A 22,028-nucleotide genomic window follows, 5' to 3' on the forward strand; every position below is an offset into this window, starting at 1 on the left:
CCACCTCCTCCACTATCTGATCATATAGTCGTACGTAGAAGTTTGCATCCTTCTTCATCCCTAATACGTCTTTGCTAGACAAAAAAGCTGTACCTTTTGGGGAATAGGCCAAGAAGTTTAAAAACTCCTTTTTGCTAACTTTATTCAACCAACCATCACTCATGAGAGTAATTCATGTCCTTGGCCAACTCTGTTTATATTCTTCAATCCACTTTTTAACTTCCTCTACCTCTTCATCTAATATTGGCCCACTGAGCTCATATGCCGTCGAGGGTTTTACCCCGGGCCCGACTCTCTGGATTGCACTAATCATAGGTGGAAAATATGGGTTATTGGTTGCATCAAAGGGAATCCCTTTATCGTAGAACCATTTACCAACATATCTCCCTAAGATGTTTCTTGTACCTTTAACCATGCCTTTTAGGGTCATCTGTTGTGACTTAGGCTTTGAGAGCAATGGGTCTTTACGATCATGACCTGCAATACTGGCACTCCTAGGTAACCTAGAAACAATTTCTTCAACAACTGATTCTCCTTGATACATATTGCCACCAACCCCTCCATACATATTTGAGCTGGGCCCGCTATACATGCTCGAGCTGGGCCCGCCATGCATATCTGAACTAGGCCCACCATGCATATCGGAGCTAGGCCAACCATGCATGTCTGAGCTAGACCCACCGGGTATTCTAAACCCACGTTTCCTCTGATATTGTTCATGTAAACTCAATCTTGTGGCCATATCCAACTCATTATTATATTGCTCTTCTAGGTCATTATTATATTGCTCTTCTGTATCTTCCTGCTTGATGGTGTAGTTATCTCCTCATTCATCTTATGTTTGGCAATTTTTTTACCTTTGTTAGTATTAAGAATTACCACCATCTGTTTTTTTACATTACTAGGGACACTAGTGCATGCAGAAACTTCTCCCTTAACCCCTGCCAAGTGTTGCTTGAACCTATGTACCCCACTACTTATCACTCTTTGACAGTAATTACAAATAATTTTGTCTTTCTTGTTGGGATCAAGTCTGACCCCATGTTGCCATGCAGGGTCTTCTGCAGATCTTGACATGATTCAACTGTTTTAAGATGTAAAAAATATAAAATTAACCTGACAGTTCAAAAAGAAAAATAATCACCGTGTGTAGTGATAATATGTTGAGGTAGTTCATGTAGTCATATTCGTTGTTATTTGTTATTGCAAAATACCTTTTTTGACAATAATATTTTCGTACATATCAATTACAAACATTCGGAGTAATATAATACAAAATGCAAGCTCCAAACATGGCTACAACTCAATTATCAAGAACATACATTTTTTGCATTAAAAAATTAATAATAAAAACAATTCTTCAAAGAGCCAGCTAACAACAGTCATTCCAACTAAAAAATCCATGAACAACAGATAAAAAAAATACAGTTTTGCATTAAAAATATAATAACATGCATTTTTTTGCATAAATAATCCATCAACATACAATTTTTTAAACAAAAACTTTAACAATAAAAATTTAAAATATGGTTTAATACCTCATGATAATTAAAACCTTGTCACAATTTTCACATCTTTTCGGAAAATCATCCTTTTTCAAAAAATTCGATCATGGAAAAAAAAAAAAAAATTACAGCAAACTCAAACAATAAAAATTAAAAATTGGGTTTAATACATCATGATAATCAAAATTTCACATCTTTTCGGAAATCATCATTTTTCAAAAAATTCGATCATGGATAAAAAAAAATAAAAAAAAAAGTATAGCAAATTTTCAAAAAATTCGATCATGGATTACAAAAAAAAATTCGATCATGGATTAAAAAAAAAAAGTAACAAATTTTCAAAAAGTTCGATCATGGATTAAAAAAAAAAATCACAAATTTTCAAAAAATTCGATCATGGATTACAAAAAAAAATTCGACCATGGATTAAAAAAAAAAATCACAAATTTTCAAAAAATTCAATCATGGATTACAAAAAATTCGATCATGGATTACAAAAAATTCGATCATGGATTACAAAAAATTCGATCATGGATTACATAAAATTCGATCATGGATTACATAAAATTCGATCATGGATTACAAAAAAAAAAAAAACATAAATAAACAAAAAATTTGCACGTGGATTACAAGAACAAAAAAAAACAATTCGATCATGGATTACAAAAAATTCAATCATGGGTTACAAAAAACAAAAAAAAACAAAAAATTTGATCATGGATTACAAGAAAAAAAAACAAACATTTCGATCATGGTTTACAAAAAAGTCGATCATGGATTACAGAAAATTCTATCATGGATTACAAAAAATTCGATCATGGATTACATAAAATTCGATCATGGATTACAAAAAAAAAAAACAAAAAAAAACAAAAAATTCGTTCGTGGATTACAAAAAAAGAAAAAAACAATTAGATCATGGATTACAAAAAATTCAATCATGGATTACAAAAAACTCTATCATGGGTTACATAAAAAACAAAAAACAAAAAATTCGATCATGGATTACAAAAAAAAAAACGAACATTTCGATCATGGATTACAAAAAAAAAAACAAACATTTCGATCATGGATTACAAAACATTCGATCATGGATTACAAAAAATTCTATCATGGGTTACAAAAATAAAAAATAAAAAATAAAATTCGATCATGGATTACAAGAAAAAAAAACAAACATTTCGATCATGGATTACAAAAAATTCGATCATGGATTACAAAAAATTCTATCATGGGTTACAAAAAAAAAACAAGAACAAAAAAAAAAAAACAAAAAAAAAAAAAAAAAAAAAAAAAAAAAAATTTGTTCTTCACAGAGCCGTTTTACATAAGCGATTTTAACTAAAAAATCCACCTCTAAGTGAATAAATTACATCCAATTGAGTATATTTTCTAATAAACAACAATATAAGGAATCAAAACCCTAAATTTTTAACACATTATTTCTAATATATCATGAAAACAAAATCAAAAGGCGAAAAAAAAAAAAACAGCAGAATTTTGGTTCCGCAGACATTTCAGTGTTCATCTCAAATTTCATGCTGTAATTGACCAGATTACGTAAAATTGAAAATTTTAAATCATACTTGACACAATAAAGATTAAAAACCCTAATTATTGAACTCATTATGTTCAAAATATGCCGTGAAATAAATCAAATGGCGGAAAAAAAAAAAAAACTCAAACTTCTTACCTGATTTTGTGAACCGAAGCCTTCAATCTCCAAAAAACTCTGTTTTTCTCAACGATTATCACAAATTAGTAACAAAAGGTTTTGATTCACAGCTTTAAGATCAAAATGCCTACAAATTTTGAAAGATTCATGCCCTATTTGGCATGAAACTTTCAGAAAAGGCGGAAACCCTAAACACCAAATTTTTCGTGATCCAAAAACACCAAATTTTTCAACCATTTAATATTTGAAAAAGCTGAATAAAGCTGTTTACACCCTGCAAATTAGATCACATGGCAAAAAAAACAAGAAAAATGATCAAAAAATGATAAATTTCAAAGAATCCCGTGAAGAACACTGTGCAACCCGTGTTCTTCACGGACTCGCCGATTCCGCACAGTGACTTGGCGAGTCACTGTGTAGAATCGTCCGGTTCTCTCTAGAACAGGACGATTTCCAATTTCTTAGCCGATCCGATCCCCATTTCGCGATTTTCGAGTCGAACCGGGCGAGTCCGGTTCGACTCGGCGTTTTTTAAAACACTGCTTTCAACTATGTCCTTATGGGCCTATCCCGTGCCTTTTTTTAGCCTTCCACTTGAACTAACTCGCGCCTCCTAACATATGTTGTATTGAGTTTGTGCCACACATAGCTAGCTCACATAAATCTACTATCTCTCTCATCTGTTCGCCTATTAGTCCCACACCTAAATTTTTCCGAAATAGTTAGACATATTCATTTACTTGATGTGGTTGAATTGTGTTGATTGAGCTGATTGCGGAAGTTGTTATTGCTTATATGGTATACCGCACGAAGACTCCTACCATTTATTGGGTATTGACAATGAAGGTCTGCGGAGACAAACATCTATTATGTACATCAATGTTAAAAAACGTGGAGGCGAGTGCCTCGGTGGTTTGGTGTTTGGGCGCCTGCCTAGGCGCCCAAAAACAAAGGTGGCATGCCTTTTGGGGAAGTGCAGTTCCTTGCGAATTTTTGGGCCCCCAGACCTCACCCCATTTCATTGTATGTAGAAGTAATTTTTTATTTAATAAGTTTTGTATATAATATATTGTTCATAACGCAAAAGTCAGAAGTACAGATCAAACATAAATACTTATGACTTTAGATTGTAAATTAAGTAGTTAAAATCGAAAAGAAAAATTTAAAAAAGAAAACTAGAAAAGGTAAAAATGACAATATTCATTCGATTTGATGCCAATGGATTTTTTTTTATTAAATTGCCTTCTTAAGGAACCAAATTACATATCAAAATAGAAAAATAATAATGCAAATAGTCAGTAAGATATCAAATATATACCATAAAATATCACAAATAAATACAGATAAAGAATAACATCATAAGACATTGTGAAAAAAACAAATACATAACCTAATAAAAGCTATTGAAATATACCAACCTTCTTGAAGTGGAATCTATATCAGGCCAAACCCAAATGTTTTAGATCTAAAATATCCTCTTTTACAACCATTAAAAGAATAAAAAAGGATTGGGAATGAATATCCTTCAATTTCATGATCAAAAAAAATTTCGATCTCTACAAATCAAAATCTTGTTTTTTTTCAAGTTTTTCTAACTTTAAATTTTACTAAAGATGTTTTTGGACATATCCATTTTGTAATTGATATGGTTGAATTGACATATCCATTTTGTAATTGATGTGGTTGGACATATCCATTTTATAATTAATATGGTTGGACACATCATTATCATCATCATAGTCTTTTCCCATTTAATTGGGGTCGGCTATATGAATCCTAGTCCACCATTCTGTTCAGTGAGGCAATAAGCTCTCATATCTTTTCTCATTACTTCCAACTATGGGCTTATCCCTTACCCTTTTTTAGCCTTTCACTTGAACTAACTCGCACCTCCTAACAAATGTTGTATTAGGTTTATACCACACATAGCTAGCCCACATAAGTCTACCATTTCTCTCATCTTATCACCTATTAGTGCCACACCTAAATTTTCCAGAAGTAGTTGGACATATTCATTTTATAATTGATGTGGTTGAATTGTGTTGATTGAGCCGATTACGGAAGTTGCTATCGGTTATATGGTATACTGCAGGGAAACTTCTACCATTTATTGAGAATTGACAATGAAGGTCTGTGGAGATGAACATCTATTATGCACATCAATATTAAAAAACGTGGAGGCGGGTGCCTCGACGGTTTGGTGTTTGGGCGCCTGCCTAGGTGCCTAAAGACAAAGGTGGCCTGCCTCTTGGGGAATTGCAGTTCCTTGCAAATTTTTGGGCCCCCCAGACCTCACCCCATTTTATTGTATATAGAAGTAATTTTTTCATTTAATAAGTTTTGTATATAATATATTGCTCAAGAATGACCATCAAAACCTATTTCAAGAATGACCCTCAAAACCCTCCCCCCACCCCTCTTCCCTCCCCCTCCCCCCCTCCCCTCCCCCCTCCCCCCCCCCCCCCCCCTTCCCGTTTTTAAGGGAGGTAAAATGATGATTTTATCTATTGCCCGAGTTTTGTTTCTGCAATTGGGAAGCTGGCACCTAGGCGGCCCCTTGGGTGCCTAGGTGGGCACCTTGAAGGACCCGTCTTAATAGACCGACTAGTCCACGATTAGGCATTTTTTTGAAAAAACATTGCCTTGGTGGCAAGGCGGTCATTTTTTCATTTATTGATGCACATATTCAAATCTATACAGTTTATCTTAGGCATTTGTTGGTAGAAATCGATGGTAAATTCCCTTAGTGCACTAGATACATACACCGCTAGTGAATATTAGTCTTTCATTTCACTTAGCACAAGTTTTAAGTGGTGTGCAAAATAACAATAATTGCTGCAGATGTGTTACTATATTTTTAGTAGGGGCTTATTTTGAGCCACTTCAGGGTCAAGTGTTGTCGGAGTCATTCATGATTTAGTGCAAAGGATTGTAAGTTTTGGGAGAAGCGGTGGTTTGAACCATCCTCGGACCAAAAGCATTCTAATCCAGAAGGTGATCTGATTTGCTAATCCTTGAACCACATTTTGGGTAGAACTTCATAGTGGCCCGAGGTTATCATTCTCGGACTGTTTGGACTAAGCATTGTGTAGTCCAAAAGGTGATCGAAGGTTGTCATTCTTGGACCGAGTTCTACTTGATATATATTCTAGTCTAGAAGGCGTTCCGATATGTGCATTCTTGGACTGCGAGAATTCGAGAATTTCATCATTAGATAGTCATCTGAGGTAAATCTACATCAATAACGCAGTTTGAGGTTGTCATCCTCAGACCGTCTACTAGGGTAAATCTACATGAATAAGCATTGTGGAGTCCAAAAGGCGGTTCGATCTGTTCATCATTGGACCGCTGAATTTCATGGCTATCCTCAGACTGTGTTAGTCATTTAAGCCATCCGAGGATCCCTACTTCGAATCTCTGTAGAACTCACCCACACTTAATCTAGAAAGTGGTTCGAGGATACACAGCTCAAACCGCCTTTATCTTCTTACAAGAATTTGTGTTTGAATTAAGTGGTTCAAGGTTGGCATCTTCAAACCGCAGTGAAAGTTCAAAAAAATAAGTGAAATTGGCACAATCCAAACAAAATTGTTACTTTCATCTACAAATTATGTAAATATGTAAACAAATGAAATTTGCACAATGAAAACCAAAATTGTTACATTCATCTATGGATTGATGTAAATACAAGTATATGTGCATTACAATAAAAGGAGATTGAGAATTGATACACACAAGTATCAATCAATCAAGAAAAAGCCTCATTCCTCATTTGAACTACCACAAACAGACTCCCCAGACACACTGACTTCATCGTCACATGTGTCAGGAAAGTCGCTCTCTTGTTCAGATGAATCACAAATGTCACTCCCTAGTTCAGATGAATTATCATATGCACTTTCTTATTCAGATGAATCATAAAAGTCGCTCTTTTGCTCAGATGTCTCAGGCCTTGCTTCATCAACTGGTTCTCTGCATATCTCGGGTATATGTTCATCAATTGGTTATCTGCATGTCCTCCTATTGTGGAACTTATCACCATAGCACTTACAGAAGTACCCCCTGGTGTATTTTCTTTTTCTGTACGTCTCTGTTGTTTCTTTGTTTCTTTGATCTGCCAGGGAGCCACACTATCTTTGGGGGAGCACCACCCTATTGAAAACTCCAGACAAAGTAAAGTCATCCGGTATGAGATGAAATACAAAGGGAAAAAAACTATTACAGGAAGGCGGTTATGGTTTATAGAGGCAATAGCGTGATTGCATGGCAACCCACTATTCTTCCAAACCAAGCATGAGCAAAACCATTGATTCAGATCCATTGCATGCTTCCTATCTTTTAAGGATCTCATACTGCTTGCCCGACACCCATATAACAATGCAGAAAATGTGATTGATCAATCCATAAGTTTCTCTCTTTTTGTACTGATGGCACTAGAATATCGATCCACTTTTCTGCCTTCTGCCTTCTCTCCATTAACGTCACTATAATGCTTTCACATAATACAGTTATCAGCTTTTCTTGTTATTTACTATCCTACTGTTGAAGACCTGTACAAGATTTGACGTGAGTTGATGGTATCTCGGGACAAGAAAATATGCATTCGCATAGCATTGACGTGGATTTTTCATTATCCATTAATACTTATGGCATCAACTTCCTGAATTTTTGACATCTCGGCCTCGAAATCCTTTGGCCTCAATGCACGGGCGACATTCTAGAGCAATGCATGCCACTAGTATAAGATTCTTCCATCTCCTCTTAAAGTTTTCTGCCATATGACACATGCAAGACTACAAGAAGCCTACAACCATAAAAATATCCATACATCCATGGATGAAATCATAGAAACTAACGCTGCAATCTGTGGCGAGGATTTGTCAGTATATACACTACAGATTGGGGGTTGGTAAGTCATATCTTCTCTAGGTATAGGGTAGCTCTATATATGTCTGCCTATGTGACCCATGTATCATTTCAATCGCGATTTCTTTTCATCGCTACGCTTGCATATATGTCAATAGGACACCATTTTCCCGTTGAATATCATTAACAATATCTTTTGGAGCGAGATCCATCTTGTCAATTAGACGGGCTTTAATTTTTTTGGCAACCAACTGGCTACGTGCTAATGGCTTATGAGCCTTTTCAAGTGGACCTGTACATGTGTAATTTTTCCATCTTTCTCACCTTAAAAAATTTAGAAGGAGTATGTTTAGAGCAGCAAACTTCCCATTTGCGCCCCTTTCCAGTACAGTTTGCAACTGTACGCTCTTGATTATTTCTCTTATACTTCATGAAAAAATTTTGACATATGGCATAATCAAACAAGTGATCTCAAAGAGCCCTGTCATTCTGAAAATATTGTTCAACATGCAGGTCAACTCGAGTGCGCATTGAAGTGCATGGAATGACCAATACATAATACTCATCACGGTCGGATCCAGTCTCTACATCGTCATCCGAGTCTAGCTCGCATTCATGTGCTTCATTTTGGATGGTAGGGACGGGCATTGGTTCAATGGGTTCCCTAGGAATGGCCAAAGAATTCAATAAGTATTAAATTCAGAAAATAAAATACCAACGTACTCGTACAAATCAAAATTATTACCTAATCCACATTGACGGACCATATGATGGATTTGCGTCATCAACTCTTGGTTGATGATCCATATGCGTTGGTTTACAAGATTGGTTTGAAACACATGTGAATACTAGAAGTTACTAGCAGCGTACATGTGACATCTCTATCCTCTTTTAATTCTAATAAATTGTCATTTTTTTGATATATAACTATCAAATTACTTAGGTCATAGAACATAATAGTTGCCATATGTGCCTTCAATCGTTCCAATGAGTGACCTTCCCCACACAATGTCTTTTACAGTCCCGCCCTTATAGTAAATTTTTCCATGATTTACATTTTGCTCGAAAAAACCACCACAACGGCACACCAGTCTAACTCTACCCATGGTTATAACTTATTCCTATCATTCAAACAAGAGGCTTGTACAGTCATTGTGAGGTAGCCTCGAAGAAAGACACCTTAACACCAACATAATAGTGTAACTACAATAAATTGCATTACGATTATTGCACAAAAGTGATTTTCAGCCATAAATTGTAGTTATGATTATTGCACAATAAATTGCATTTCGTTTGTCCCATATTCAATTTATGATTCCCGTGAATTTCGGTCATTTTTAAAGGTGTCATTACATATTGTAGAAACCCTACAATGCTTTTAGAATGAAAGCTAACATATAACAATGGAATCCATCTTTGAAAAACCAGATCATCAAAACTCAGCATTTAGATTTCCAAAAATTTGCAAATAGTGAGAAAAATAAAAGTAACTCTCTTAGTTTCTCATGGACTCAGGGTTGGTTGATTTTCCGTTACGCGTTTTAGTGATTTTCTGAAACTTGTGAGGTGAACCCTAAAAGAACTCTTCAATGGAAAAGCCCTAATAGCATCCCAGTTTCTCAAAATCCACAAATAATAAAAAAACAAATAAAAAGAACTCACCTAGTAGGTAGTCAGATTCTAGCCGAAATCTCACTTCTATGGCCAAAAATCGTCTCTTGGATGCACGGTCCGGTCGACCATTTAGAGAGAGAAAGAAGGTTGTGAGAGATAGATGTAGAGAGAGAAAGAGGAAAAACGAAAACAAAAGTACTTTGAGGTTGCGATGTTTTTGTGGAGTAGTCCGAGGTGTCCATCATCATATCGCACTTTATGTCTCATAATTTGATAAAATATAGATAAAATATACCAGACCTCAGATTGCTTAGCATCAGTTAAAGGATTCTAACCTCATACGGCCCAGGCACTGTCCCTAAAGCTTGGGGCATTGCCCTACTAACAAAAAAACTTAAAAAATTGAAAATTCGGTCTGACAATGGAATACTCAGACCGAAGGATATTTTTAAAAAAGATAAAGGTATTTTTGAAAAACATAAAAAAGAAATCTGATTGAACAACCTTCTTTGTAATTTCCACTTACAAATAAATAATTTAGTATTTTGAAAAAACATTTAGGATGTGTAAGTACTCGTAATTTTAAAAGATGAAATATGCCAAAAAAAGTAGCAAGTACTCATAATTTTAAAATATGAAATATGTTAGAAAAGTTGCCCAACTTAATTTAGTTGGTCAAATAGGTAAGATTGGCCAGTTGACTGGTCAAACTTTGGTTTTTACTAGTTTTCAACCAAATCCAGCTTTTACTTTGGATCAGATCAATGACGGCACTATCCGATGATTTCAATGGTCGAACCAAGTTGGCCAAGTCCGGTCTTCGTAACTATTATCTGGAATATCTATTCTTGTGAAAGAGGTTCAATTAAAGGAATATGCTTGGAATAGGTCTCATTTAAGAAGTGGGGTGAAACCCACACCACTTGATTGGTTCATCAAACGAAATTCATGGTCCAAATATGTTCATGGATCGTGTAAACCATCTTACTTAACCTTGTCAAATTGTCGGATCAAAGATTCAGCACTTCTAGCTTATTTAATGCTAGTCGATTTGACACTAGGCCTATAGAAATACGTTCACTGATTTTCATTAATAGGGTTGGTTCAAGTGCTTTAGTTTTAAAAAATTAAACAATGGAGAACACGTGGGCGTCTAAGGTTTTAATGGCTTTTGCAGGTTCCCAAAGAGACTTAATTGAAGCAAGGATGTTTCTAGATTTTGACACCAATTTCTCTCATGGGTTTTCATTGCCCTCATCAAAGAAGACATAATATTTCTACCATTTACAGGGTTTCATAGATTTCCTGCAGTTTCTGGTGGTTGGCCATTGTTTTAGAGCTCAACTGTAGAAAGAAACCAAGTAAGAGGAGATGCAGTCAGAATTTTGTTCAAATTCTCAACTAGTTTGGATTTCTAAGACAGTAAAGAGTCAAAATGTGGGTGATTTTCAAAAAATGCCAGAAAATTGACATCCAGATTATTATTAGAGTTGACATGTACTTTTGCATCCCTTAGATTAAACTATAATTTGAGCAAGCGAACCAATAGGGGCCTCTTGCAGCTCAAGTAGTTTTTGGTGAGTGGTATAGATATGTGAGTAAATTATTTATTGGGAAATTCATCAAAATACGCCTTACATTTCAACTATTTAACATTTTACCTTGGCTGTATTTTAATAAAAGTCAAAAGCTATTTTGATATGTCATTCTATGGGCTATTTGAAATTTGATAAAAGAATGGTAGGAAATTTGAAATTAGATAAAAGAGCAAATGTAAGATGTTAAATAATTCAAAATCACAGGTGTAATATGATAATTTTTCTTTTATTGGAGGGGACTTTTGGGGGTACTTACGGTTGGAGAGAATTTGCTGTGAGGTTTCATTGGGATCTTGTCATCTAAGATGTCATGGGTGGTCCAAGTCAGTTCCTAAATGTGATCGGTTAATGAACTCAAAGCAAGAACCGAAAGGTTTTGAAGGTTTGTGATATAGGCGCTTCATTAACAGAGAATCACTTTTATGTTTAGGTCATGTGTCATATTAGGATACCAAACCAATTTGAATGAACAGAATGCAAATGATAAATTCATTTTGACAGCTATACGAAATAAGAAAGTCCTTTTCCTGGATCCGAGCTATGAAAGGAACTTAGGATGCCAAACCAATTTGCATGAACGGAATACAAATGATACAATGGATTGCCAAGGTTTTGGAGGTCTGCAGTATTAATACAAATTATATGGTTTCAAGATTGTAGTTTGGGATTCTAAGTCTCAGTAAGTTCATGTTTCCTACAAACAATCTATATTTCCCCTTATGTAGATAGTGAGGTAAGAGTGGTTTAACGTGGTTTTAAGGTCCTCGGAAGCTTGGTAGGGTTGACAACTTGATCTTGTTTGTCCTCAACCCTCATCATCTAGATAGACTGCTATATAGCTAGGCAAAGGAATCCGATGTGTTGAAATACACAATTGTTGACTGTTGTGGTGCATGGAGAAAGGATTTCTTCTTCTCCGTCTTCTTCATTTTTTTCGTTTCTGTACTTGAGAGTTAGGCTTGTATTGAAACCAAGGATTTCAAATGCCCCTTACGTATTACTCACCAAAAATTCATGCATGAACATGAACCTCCCTTGAAATGGTGGAATCGATTCCTATCCCGTACAATGATCTCCCTATCATAAACTTTGCTTATTAGCTTAGTAGCAGAGTGGCAATCACCACACACACGAAGGTTCTTCACTATTCGAACAGTCACCCCAGGGGCTGTGCTAATAAGCCCAAAGGCTATGGCCAACTTCTCACTATGGCGAGAAACTGCGTCTTCTTTCTCTTCTTCATCCATTTCAAATAACACTTGTGAAGTGTTAGGCACATAACCCTCGAGTTTCAACCTTCCTATCATATCATCTAACATTGCATAGATCTCAGTGCATCGAGGGTGCGAGATGTCCCCCACGACGAATTCATGGACAGTTCCATTTACCTCAATCAAACTACAACCAGGAGGTTTCTTAATGCTCTTTTCCAACATAGTATTTCGCACTCTATTAGCATCATTCCACTTCCCTAAAGCTCCATAAACATTCGATAACAAGACATAAGCTCCACCATTACTAGGGTCTAACTCTAGAAGCCTTTGAGCTGCTCTCTGAGCAATCTCAAGGTTACCGTGAATCCTGCAAGCACTAAGCAGGCTTCCCAAAACAAAAGCATCTGGTTTCATAGGCATGTTTCTTACCAATTCCTCAGCCTCAACCAAGTGGCCAGCCCTACCCAATATATCAACCATACAGCAGTAGTGCTCAACTTTAGGCTCAATCTCATACAGTCTCATCATTGAATCAAAATATTGGCGACCCTCTTCAACCAAACCTCCATGACTACAAGCCGTTAGAACCCCAACAAAAGTAATGGCATCAGGTTTTAGTCCGGTTTTTTGCATCTCTTCAAAGAGCTCTATAGCATTTTGGCCTCGACCGCACATCGAGAAACCTCCAATCATAGAAGTCCAAGTTAGGACATCCTGCTTAGCCATCCCCTTAAAGACACTCCAAGCACTATCTATACATCCACATTTCGCATAAAAATCTACTAATGCTGTACCTAAAAATACATCTACTTCTATCTTTTCCTTTTCGATATACAAATGAACCCATTTCCCTATCTCTATAGCCCCCAAATGGGTACAAGCTATTAACAAGCTCACCATTGTCACTTCATCTGGTTTCACATTCGAAACTTGCATATCGCGAAAGAGCAACAAGGCCTCCTTGTAGTCACTATCCCTGATATACCCATTGATCATGGCATTCCATGATACTATGCTTCTTTCATTCATCTCATTAAAAATTTTACGGGCAAGATCAATACATCCATTCTTTGCATAAAGATCAATCACAGCAGTAGCTAGAATAAAATTAAGCTCAATACCATTCCTTTCTATATATTCATGAATTTGTTTACCCAATTCCAAGTCTCCAGACTTTGTGCAAGCCATCAATACATTCACTAATGTAACCTCATTTGGGCTCGCATTGGTAGAACCCATTTGTCTAAAGAGATCCAAAGCCTCCTCACTCATGTCCATTTTCGCATATGAGGCAATCATGGTAGTCCAAGAAACCACATTTTTATCAATCATTTTATCAAACACTTTACGTGCGCTTTCCAAACCATCACAGTTTGCATACATATTGATTTGAGCATTTTGTACATAGATATCCTCTTGAAAACCCAGTTTGAATACATGGCAATGGAGCATTTTCCCCTCATTGAGGTCCTGACATGCCTTTAAAACGGATGGGAAAGTGAAGTTATCAGGCAAAAACCCATCTTCGAAAATTTTTTGATAGATAGAGAAGGCTTTTGAATACAAATCCTTTATCATATAGCCCTTGATTATCGTGTTATAAGTGAAGATCGTGGGATTATGGATTTGGGTTAGGAGAAGATCAGCGTAATTGAGGTTTCCATTTGGTGAAATTGAGCAAAAGGCGACGAGCCGGCTTGCAAAGAATGGGTCATGGAAAATGCCATTTCTGAGCATTTGACCGTGGATTTGTTTGAGTTGGGTCATGTCTCTGCAAGTCTCTATGAGAAGGAGAGAAGGGTGGGTTTTGATGAGATTGGAATTGGTGGTCCAGCGTTGCTTCTCATGTGGAAGAGGAGGGGCTAAGAGGTGGGGGTGAGCTAAGAGGTGGGGGTGAGCTAAGAGGTGGGAGTGAGAGGCCAGAGGAATGGCCATGTTTCAGTCCCCTCTCTCTCTCTCTCTCCACACCAAAACAATAGTGTTCTCTCCACCACAGTAATGGTGACCTCTCTATTTAAACAGGGGCTTCAATTGCACAAAAACGGCCAACAGTCGAGAGCGTGTGCTCCAGGATGAGATGATGAATAAAAATTTGGTAATGTGTACTACGAGATTATCTATCATTGCTACAAGACGGTAACACTAAAAATAAGAACAATTGTTTCATGCGGACTGAACCGTATTTATACAAGATGCCGTCGAGGTATAGAGCATTATCTCAATGATGGATGCAAATAGTTGGTCTATCTAAAAACAATTGTAATTAATGGTGTAAATGTTTTTAATATAATTATTATTTTTTATTTTTAAAATTTATTTGTTTTTTCATATTCATGATCTTCATGTTAAAAGTTATATGTTCTCTATAAATAAAATTAAATTATATTTAAAAAGTATATTTATTGTCAAGCCCGCATTTCTACATGTACGGGCTTGGCTGCATGCTAACTGCATCTTAAAAATAATGCACAGAGTTTGAGAAGATTTTTATTGTACATTGCGTATAATCAATGGTATACCCTTAGCCATTTTTCACATTTGATGGGGAGGAATAAGTGTGATTTTTTTGTGTCAAAAGTAAATGGTTTCATCTTATATTTTTTCAAAAAAATTTACATATTTAATTTAATTAAAAACACTTATAATTTTATTTTATTTCTTCCTTAAGTTATTAAGATAATTTTTTATAGTAATTTAATTTCATGCCTACCCCTTTCTAACAATTTTTTGGTTAATACTTACCTCTCTCTTAGTAAGGAACTCTTACTCCCATCTTATAGAAAGATATAATAAGAAAGACTTCGTTTTAAAATGCAAAGTTCTTGGACAAGAAATTATGAAATAAAATAGACAAAATTAATATCGAGATTCCTAACTTGCCTCTTAAGAATGCACGAACAAAGCAGATCTGCTTATTACACCAGACATAAAAATACGTGTTTTGTCAATAGTAAGCACAATGTAAAGAGGAGAGAAAAACATGTTCCTTTTATTTCAATTAAACTTAACCCAGTAAGGTTTTACAGTTTACAAACTATCTTGAATTTTCTGCCTACACTCTCTCTAGAACTCTCTCTAGAACTCCATGACTCAATAGCCTCTATCAGGAAACGATCTTAGGCTTAATTGGTTAGTGCTTGACGATTTGCAATGCTTTGTCTTAAGCTCAATTCCGCTCAATTCCGACCAAAGGTAGTGGCCGTCTCCCCACTTAGGCATCCAAAAAAACCAACCTCTCTCTCTATCCTTTGCTTTTTAACTCATAAAACAATTTACATACTCTCTAGAATTTGTGTCTGCACTCCCTCTAGAACTTTATGGCCGAGTGGCCTCTCTCTCACTCTTTAATCTTTGCTCTTAACACAAATGGATTTACAGATTCCCTTGAATTTATTGTCCACAATTTATGTCTTGAACTCTAATGCTCAATGGCCACTCTTTATCTTTCACTCTTTAATTCTTAATACAATATGCTTGACGTGACAACATTCTCTCTATCTCTACTCACCTAATAAGTAATGTATTTAAACCTATTTATAGAATCCAGAGGGCTAAGCATGCTTCACTAATGAGTTAAGTTCTTTTTAAGTAACACCCCAAAACCCAAGACATTTCAAGACCTAATATCAACGGTACATAGACACGCATGTCAAGAATAGCTTACACTCCACCTCAATGTGTTCGGCCGTATTATGTTGATTAGTTTATGTTGACACGCTCGATTTGAGTGATTAGATGAGAATTAGTCAGAGAGGTTGACCTGATTTAAGGTTGTTCGATACTGCTCGATTAAGCAGACCAAACTGATGGTTTGTTCTTGGTCGGGTGCTCTGGACCATGTTAATTTGGTGGCCACAGTTCTTAAGTAATAGCTTTTGAGAGGTCTGATTCGGAGACCAGGATATCTAGCCGTAATCCCATGTGGCCCAAAGTCTGACTCGCCTACTGGGGACAAATCAGACCAGGATATCTAGCCATAATCCCATGTGGACGGAAGTCTGACTCACCTAGCGGGACATCATGGGTTCGTGGGGTAGAGTGCCTCCTGGACCTGCGGCTTGATGCCCTAGACCTGGATGGGGATGTGGCCATGGACACGATGTATGAATCAGGTCTCACCTAAGTTTAGTCATAAGACATGATGGTTTGTTCTAAACTAATCAAACTAGGCACACACCACCTGTAAATGTTGGAAAATTTTACCCTAATTTTTATGGATAAAGGTTCAAGGTGGGGTTCCCAACTAGGAAATTGGGAAATACGGTTCAATCTTGGTAAGCCCACGTAGGTCCCGAGCCAACCCTTTTGGGCCATGCTATGGGGTCTAACCAGAAAAATCTTAGGAAAATAGCTCAAAAATACACGAGGACTTTCTCTCTCAAAATCACTAGTAATTTTTTTCATTTTATTCCTTTTTCATTTTTTAAATGGGTAAGCGTATTGGCCGAACCCGCGAGCCACAACAAGAAGTTTGGAAGCCGAATCACAACCGGTGATTAATTAGTTCGAACCACCCACACAATTTCTTAAATTCATAATTTATACCAAGGTTTAAAAACTGTGATCAAAATCGAAACCGGCCAATCGAGATCGGGAACTGGTCTAGCCCAGTCAGATCTCGTAAAATATCAAAAACTCAACGGTTCCCCTCTATGAACTGATTGGTTCGGTTCTGTCAGAGAACTTGCCAGAACTATCCCCACTTTTATTTTTAATTTTCCTATTTTTCTAATTTGACCCGATTGTCGATTTAGACCGCCAATACATCATACCAAGCAATTTCCTAATAGCTGATCTAGGTCACCAATCTACTTTTTTAAACCTTTTATCATTAGATAAAGTATGTTATAAGACAGAGAGGAGATCAAAAACCCACATGAAATAACAAAAGATCTAAGAAGCACTACAGACATAAATGTGTGAGAGAGCAAATTATTTACATAAAAGAATTGTGTAAAAAAGTACAAACACCGAGGCCTACTCTCTCTCTCTCTCCTGCTTGCACTTATTATTCTCTTATCCTATTCTCATGGCATGCTTCATAATTCATGTCCATTAATAACTCGACAATATCAATCATGTTAAAGGAAAACGTCATCCCTTTTAACTAATCCACTGACGAACCCTATTTTTTAATCAATAATTTAGTTCAAAGACCCTATTTTATAATAAGATAATGTTGTAGTTCCCCTTATCGTTCATATTGTTTTTCAGCGTTTGAATACATGTGAGAACTGAAAAAAATGTTTTTAATATAAAAATAAACATCTTTTCCTGGTTTTCATCTGACTTTGGAATGATTTCTTATATTATGAAGCCAAATTTTGGGCTATGGGTTACAAAAAGACACTTAAATACAGGCTAAAATTGACATGGATCACAATTAATTTCTGGATGGGTTTCGAGTCGGCTGACTCATATGTACATGTGCGGTCCCCCCACTAAAATTCACTTAGGATGATATTTTTCTAAATTTTCTTTTTGTAGATTCATCATACAAGCCAAGATGACCATAAATATGAAAAGAAAAATAAACTTTCAAAATTAAAAATATACTTTTTAGTATTTTTTTATGGACCATCCATATCTTATGTATGGACAATACGTAACATCCATTTTTAAGATAGGCGTTTGTAAGTCAGTGGGTTCCTGTGCCCACTAACTCATGAAACAATTTCCCTTGGACGTTTGTAAGTCAGTGGGTTCCTGTGCCCACTAGCTCATGAAACAATTTCCCTTATTTATGGTTTATATTGAAATTTTAGACTTAATGATTAATACTGCAAATTTCTAAAGGCGCCGTTTTGGTACGTGAGCCGAAACATTTGTTTAATATGTGTACTCTCTCCAAAATCTCTCTCTTTGGCTCCAAAACTTCAGGGGTCGATGATGTAGTTCATGAAGTTCACGAATCTTGAAAAATAAATAAATGTTTAAATATATGATTGTTAAGAATTGATGTCTTGTATTTTGAAAAAATAGATCTGTCAAAGTACAGTCAAAAGGACAACTCCGGATAGCCGTTAAAAGTTCGGAGGGTCGAAGGGTATTTCGGTAATTATATAAGGGTATTTTTGTAATTTATATTATCTATCTAAGACTCGATATATATTGTGGGGATGGTTGTTTTTTTTGGGTTAAGGAAAAAACACATATTTCTTTGTAATCAAAGAGAACAGAGAGATGTGAGGAAGAGAGCTATTGTAACCCTATTTTCCATTATCAATAAAGAAGCTCTCATCTCCCGTGGATATAGGCACGTTGTCGAACCAAGTATATATTGCATTGTGGTTGGTTGTCTCCTTTTTTTTGTATTGGTTTTCTTCTTTCTTGTCTTGTAGATTGTTTTTCGTTTCTACAATGATAGTATTTGTTGAACTCTTTTTTACAATGCATTTTATTTCTCTACAATCATCCGATGCCCCATTTTTGGAGCAGCAAAAAGTTGATCTATAGCGAAATCATATTTTTAATTGTATTTTATTGGAAAGAGTTCATATACAGTTGGAACTTTATAATGTAGAAGGCACACTTCAAAAATCTATCAATAAAAGTTGTTCTAATTCTGCACGACTTTTTAAATTGATCATCTTGATCTTGAAATCTATAGATGTAGAAAAAAAAAATGATTTTTTTAAATTCCAAAAAAATATATATTATCTAGGTCGTGCGTTCACGAGATATTTATTCGTTTGTAGATCTGATTTCTACCATTTTTTAACTTTTAAATTTCATGTTTAGATTTGAAGTAGATTTTTAGGTCATCATTAAAAAATTTAACACGAGTTTATTGGTGCGCCTTACTTGAATTGATTAAGGTTGACCCCTTATAAAAACCACACCTATTTTATATCCTAAATTCATAAAAATTCTAGGTGGACTCATGAGGCTGAGGCTTCACGCTATACAATTCCAATGTTAAAGTCAAAATTAGGCCGGCGCACTAACACCAAGCATGCGTGAGTAAATAAATTACCTTAGTCTTAATAAAATAATATTTGACGCCCATTTGTTGAGCATTTTGTTTCTAAAGGACAAAAATGCGTCATAAAACACTCAGCCACCCTCATTACTCCAGCCAAAATAAGATATTACAATAATACATCTTAAAGTATACCCTTGTTTTTTGTGAAAATGTTAAAAAGCACCCCTCAAAAATAGGAAAGGTAGAAATGAAGGAAAATGTTTTGATAGGGTTGCTGCTTTAACAAAACAAGTAAAGCCTCACCTCAAAACTCACAAAAATTGCGGTTCTAGTGTTAGAAAACTTTCAATTCGATCATCTCGGCCTTGTCCCACACGTGTGGGATGCTAATAAAACTTAAATTCATTAAAAAATCACTAATGGAGTTCACTAGGATGAAATCTCCCCTATTCAAGTCCATCCATATGTTCATCGCAACTGTTTATATCTCTAATGTACACACATCTCAACCTGTTTGATCTCTAATTTGCATACTGTCGATATCACACGTTGTACAATGTTTATTTAGCATGGGTGGGATGCTAACTAACCTCATTTAATCTGTATATTTTATAATTTTTAGTTAACATAAATCAATATTTGAAAAAGTGGATCCGATTGTTTGTTCAAACAAAAACATTTGGAGTCCAGTCGCAGTCAAAAAGCAGTTGGACTTGCCTAGTTTTCGTCTATTTTTATAATTTTTCAACTTCTGCACAATTTTTCCCTTTTGAACTTTTTAGTTGGATCTATTTTGTTCAACTGAGGACTGGTTTGACCTGCCGATCCTGTTCCTGTAACTAGCATTTTCTTAGGGTGGTGGCATTTCAGATATTTTTGTAACGAATAAGGGTGTTTCACCATGCCATGTTACATAATGATGACATTAAATTATATTTTCTTGATTAAACATTGCCAAAATTCATATGTAACAGCCAAATGGTGAACATGTATAAAACGCTCTCTCCCCATCCAACGGCATGGCCGGAAAGAAATGGAATCCGACCAAAATTCCGGTCCGTTCTGCCACATTCCGTTCGAATCATCCAATTGCAGGCTAAAATTCTGGCCACATCCTCCTAGTGCAGACGAAAATTCCAGCGAAATCTGCCAGATTCCGGGCGAAATTCTGCAATCCATCCTTCTCCGCCTGCCCTTTTCTGACCTCTTAATCACCCGCTCCACCTGTAAATGCTTAGCCGGAGAAATTTCCGGCCAAGAGTTCCGATCATTATACGACAAAACGTCGCAAGAAAACTGGCTCTATCTTTACAAGAAGAAACCGCTCAAAACCTCATCCATCCTCGCTTACAGCGACATGTGCCGACGCTGGTTCAAGATCCCGATCGCCGGAATATTTGCCTCGGCGATAAATTCGGGCGAGGACCTCTATCTGTTGGCCGCTTCGAAAGGGTTTGTGCTCTTTGCCCTAAATAGAGGAGGCGAATTAGTCGCAGGCAATTTGGTGTCCGGCGCCGTGAAAAAGATCCCGGCGGGCCCACTAGGCCCTCGTCGGACGTGTACGTGGCGGCGCTATGGCCTTACGATGGTGGCGGGGACCTCCTCGTTTGAATTTCTTTTCGCCGAAAGTATCGGGGGCCAACCCGTTGTTTTCGTTTACAATTCCGAAACTGAATCGTGGCGTGTTATTATCGCCAAGCCTTTCGGGAACTTTTCGGCAAGAAAACGTGAAATCCTTAGTGCTTCGCACGTGGGGGAACACAGCACCTTAGTCTCGATTGACCGGGAATCGGACATGGCATCCATTCTCCGGCCCAAATTTGAGGGAAAAATATTTTCCGTTTATGAAACTCATGTTTTTGGGGATGGGTGGATGATGGTTGTTAAGTCGGAGGGTTTTGGCACGTGTGGCAGGGTTATGACACACGTTGAGATTTGGGGGCTGGGTTTGGGAGGAGAGAGGTGGGAATTAAGGGGGCAGGCGCCTAGAGAGATGTTAGAGAGAGAAAGTAGGGTTTATGATGTGATGATGGGGTGTTTGGAGGAGAGAGAAAGTGTTATTAGGGCAGTGTTGGTGTCTAATCTGAAGGGCAAATGGGACATGGTTTGGGTGTGTTTTGATATGATGAGAGAGAAATGGGAATTCAACTTTTTACCCCAATGTGATATGGAGGGTGGAAATATTGCTGGGATTGCCATTTCCTCTTCACTCCCACTCATGTCACTCAATTCTCAAAGATTTTAGTTCTTTTTCTTTCTCTTTTCAAATAAACCCTAACATCTTTAGGGTTCTAACCCTTCTCGTAGGGATAATACCTCTTCTTTTCAATGTAAAAAGTTTGGACTATTTTTCGATTTATGTGTGTCACCCTTGCACCGAGGCGGTACTCGTCTTCTCTTAATCCTTTCAAATTTATCAGAAAAAACAATGTCATCCAACTGTGCAGAGTTTCTGGTACGAATTGTCCATATATATGTACTGTCGGGGACTCGGCCGAGTATGCAAAGGTTATAGTATCAAAACATAGTTGGGCAAGGTCCTACTCAAACACGGTCTAGTCAGTAGAAAACGGGTAACCACCATTTTCTTTAGTGGGCCGGATTAATCTTGCTACTCTGTCATCGACGCTC

The 22,028-nt window shown here is 36.5% G+C and overlaps 1 protein-coding gene, 1 long non-coding RNA gene, 1 other non-coding gene and 1 pseudogene across 4 annotated transcripts; 1 reads left to right on the forward strand and 3 right to left on the reverse strand.

Moving 5' to 3' along the window:
- Positions 1-6,814: 6,814 nt before the first annotated feature.
- LOC148782089 (uncharacterized) lies at positions 6,815-10,080 on the reverse strand. Its single transcript, XR_016056276.1, has 2 exons — positions 9,709-10,080; positions 6,815-8,710 (listed from the first exon to the last, which is right to left on the reverse strand). It is a non-coding gene; the product is annotated as an uncharacterized LOC148782089 (long non-coding RNA).
- A 1,732-nt stretch (positions 10,081-11,812) lies between these two features.
- On the reverse strand, positions 11,813-14,689 carry LOC105421880 (pentatricopeptide repeat-containing protein At1g08070, chloroplastic pseudogene; annotated as a pseudogene). The gene has a single exon (XR_016056277.1). The product of XR_016056277.1 is annotated as a pentatricopeptide repeat-containing protein At1g08070, chloroplastic pseudogene (transcript).
- Positions 14,690-18,780: 4,091 nt separating this feature from the next.
- Positions 18,781-21,920, forward strand: LOC18425041 (GRAS family transcription factor family protein). The gene has a single exon (XM_006829612.3). The coding sequence runs from the start codon at positions 20,431-20,433 to the stop codon at positions 21,640-21,642; it is 1,212 nt and encodes a 403-aa protein (XP_006829675.1). The 5' UTR covers positions 18,781-20,430; the 3' UTR covers positions 21,643-21,920.
- LOC148782090 (U6 spliceosomal RNA) lies at positions 21,731-21,832 on the reverse strand. The gene has a single exon (XR_016056722.1). It is a non-coding gene; the product is annotated as a U6 spliceosomal RNA (small nuclear RNA).
- Positions 21,921-22,028: the final 108 nt, after the last annotated feature.

This window comes from Amborella trichopoda, chromosome 5 (assembly GCF_054954075.1).
Source record: "Amborella trichopoda isolate Santa Cruz 75 chromosome 5, AtrichopodaSantaCruz75HAP2 v2.0, whole genome shotgun sequence".
NCBI lineage: Eukaryota > Viridiplantae > Streptophyta > Magnoliopsida > Amborellales > Amborellaceae > Amborella > Amborella trichopoda.

What these genes read in the sequence shown, in the direction of transcription:
- LOC18425041 (XM_006829612.3), top strand. Translation starts at nt 20,431, where the DNA reads ATGGAATCCGACCAAAATTCCGGTCCGTTCTGCCACATTCCGTTCGAA.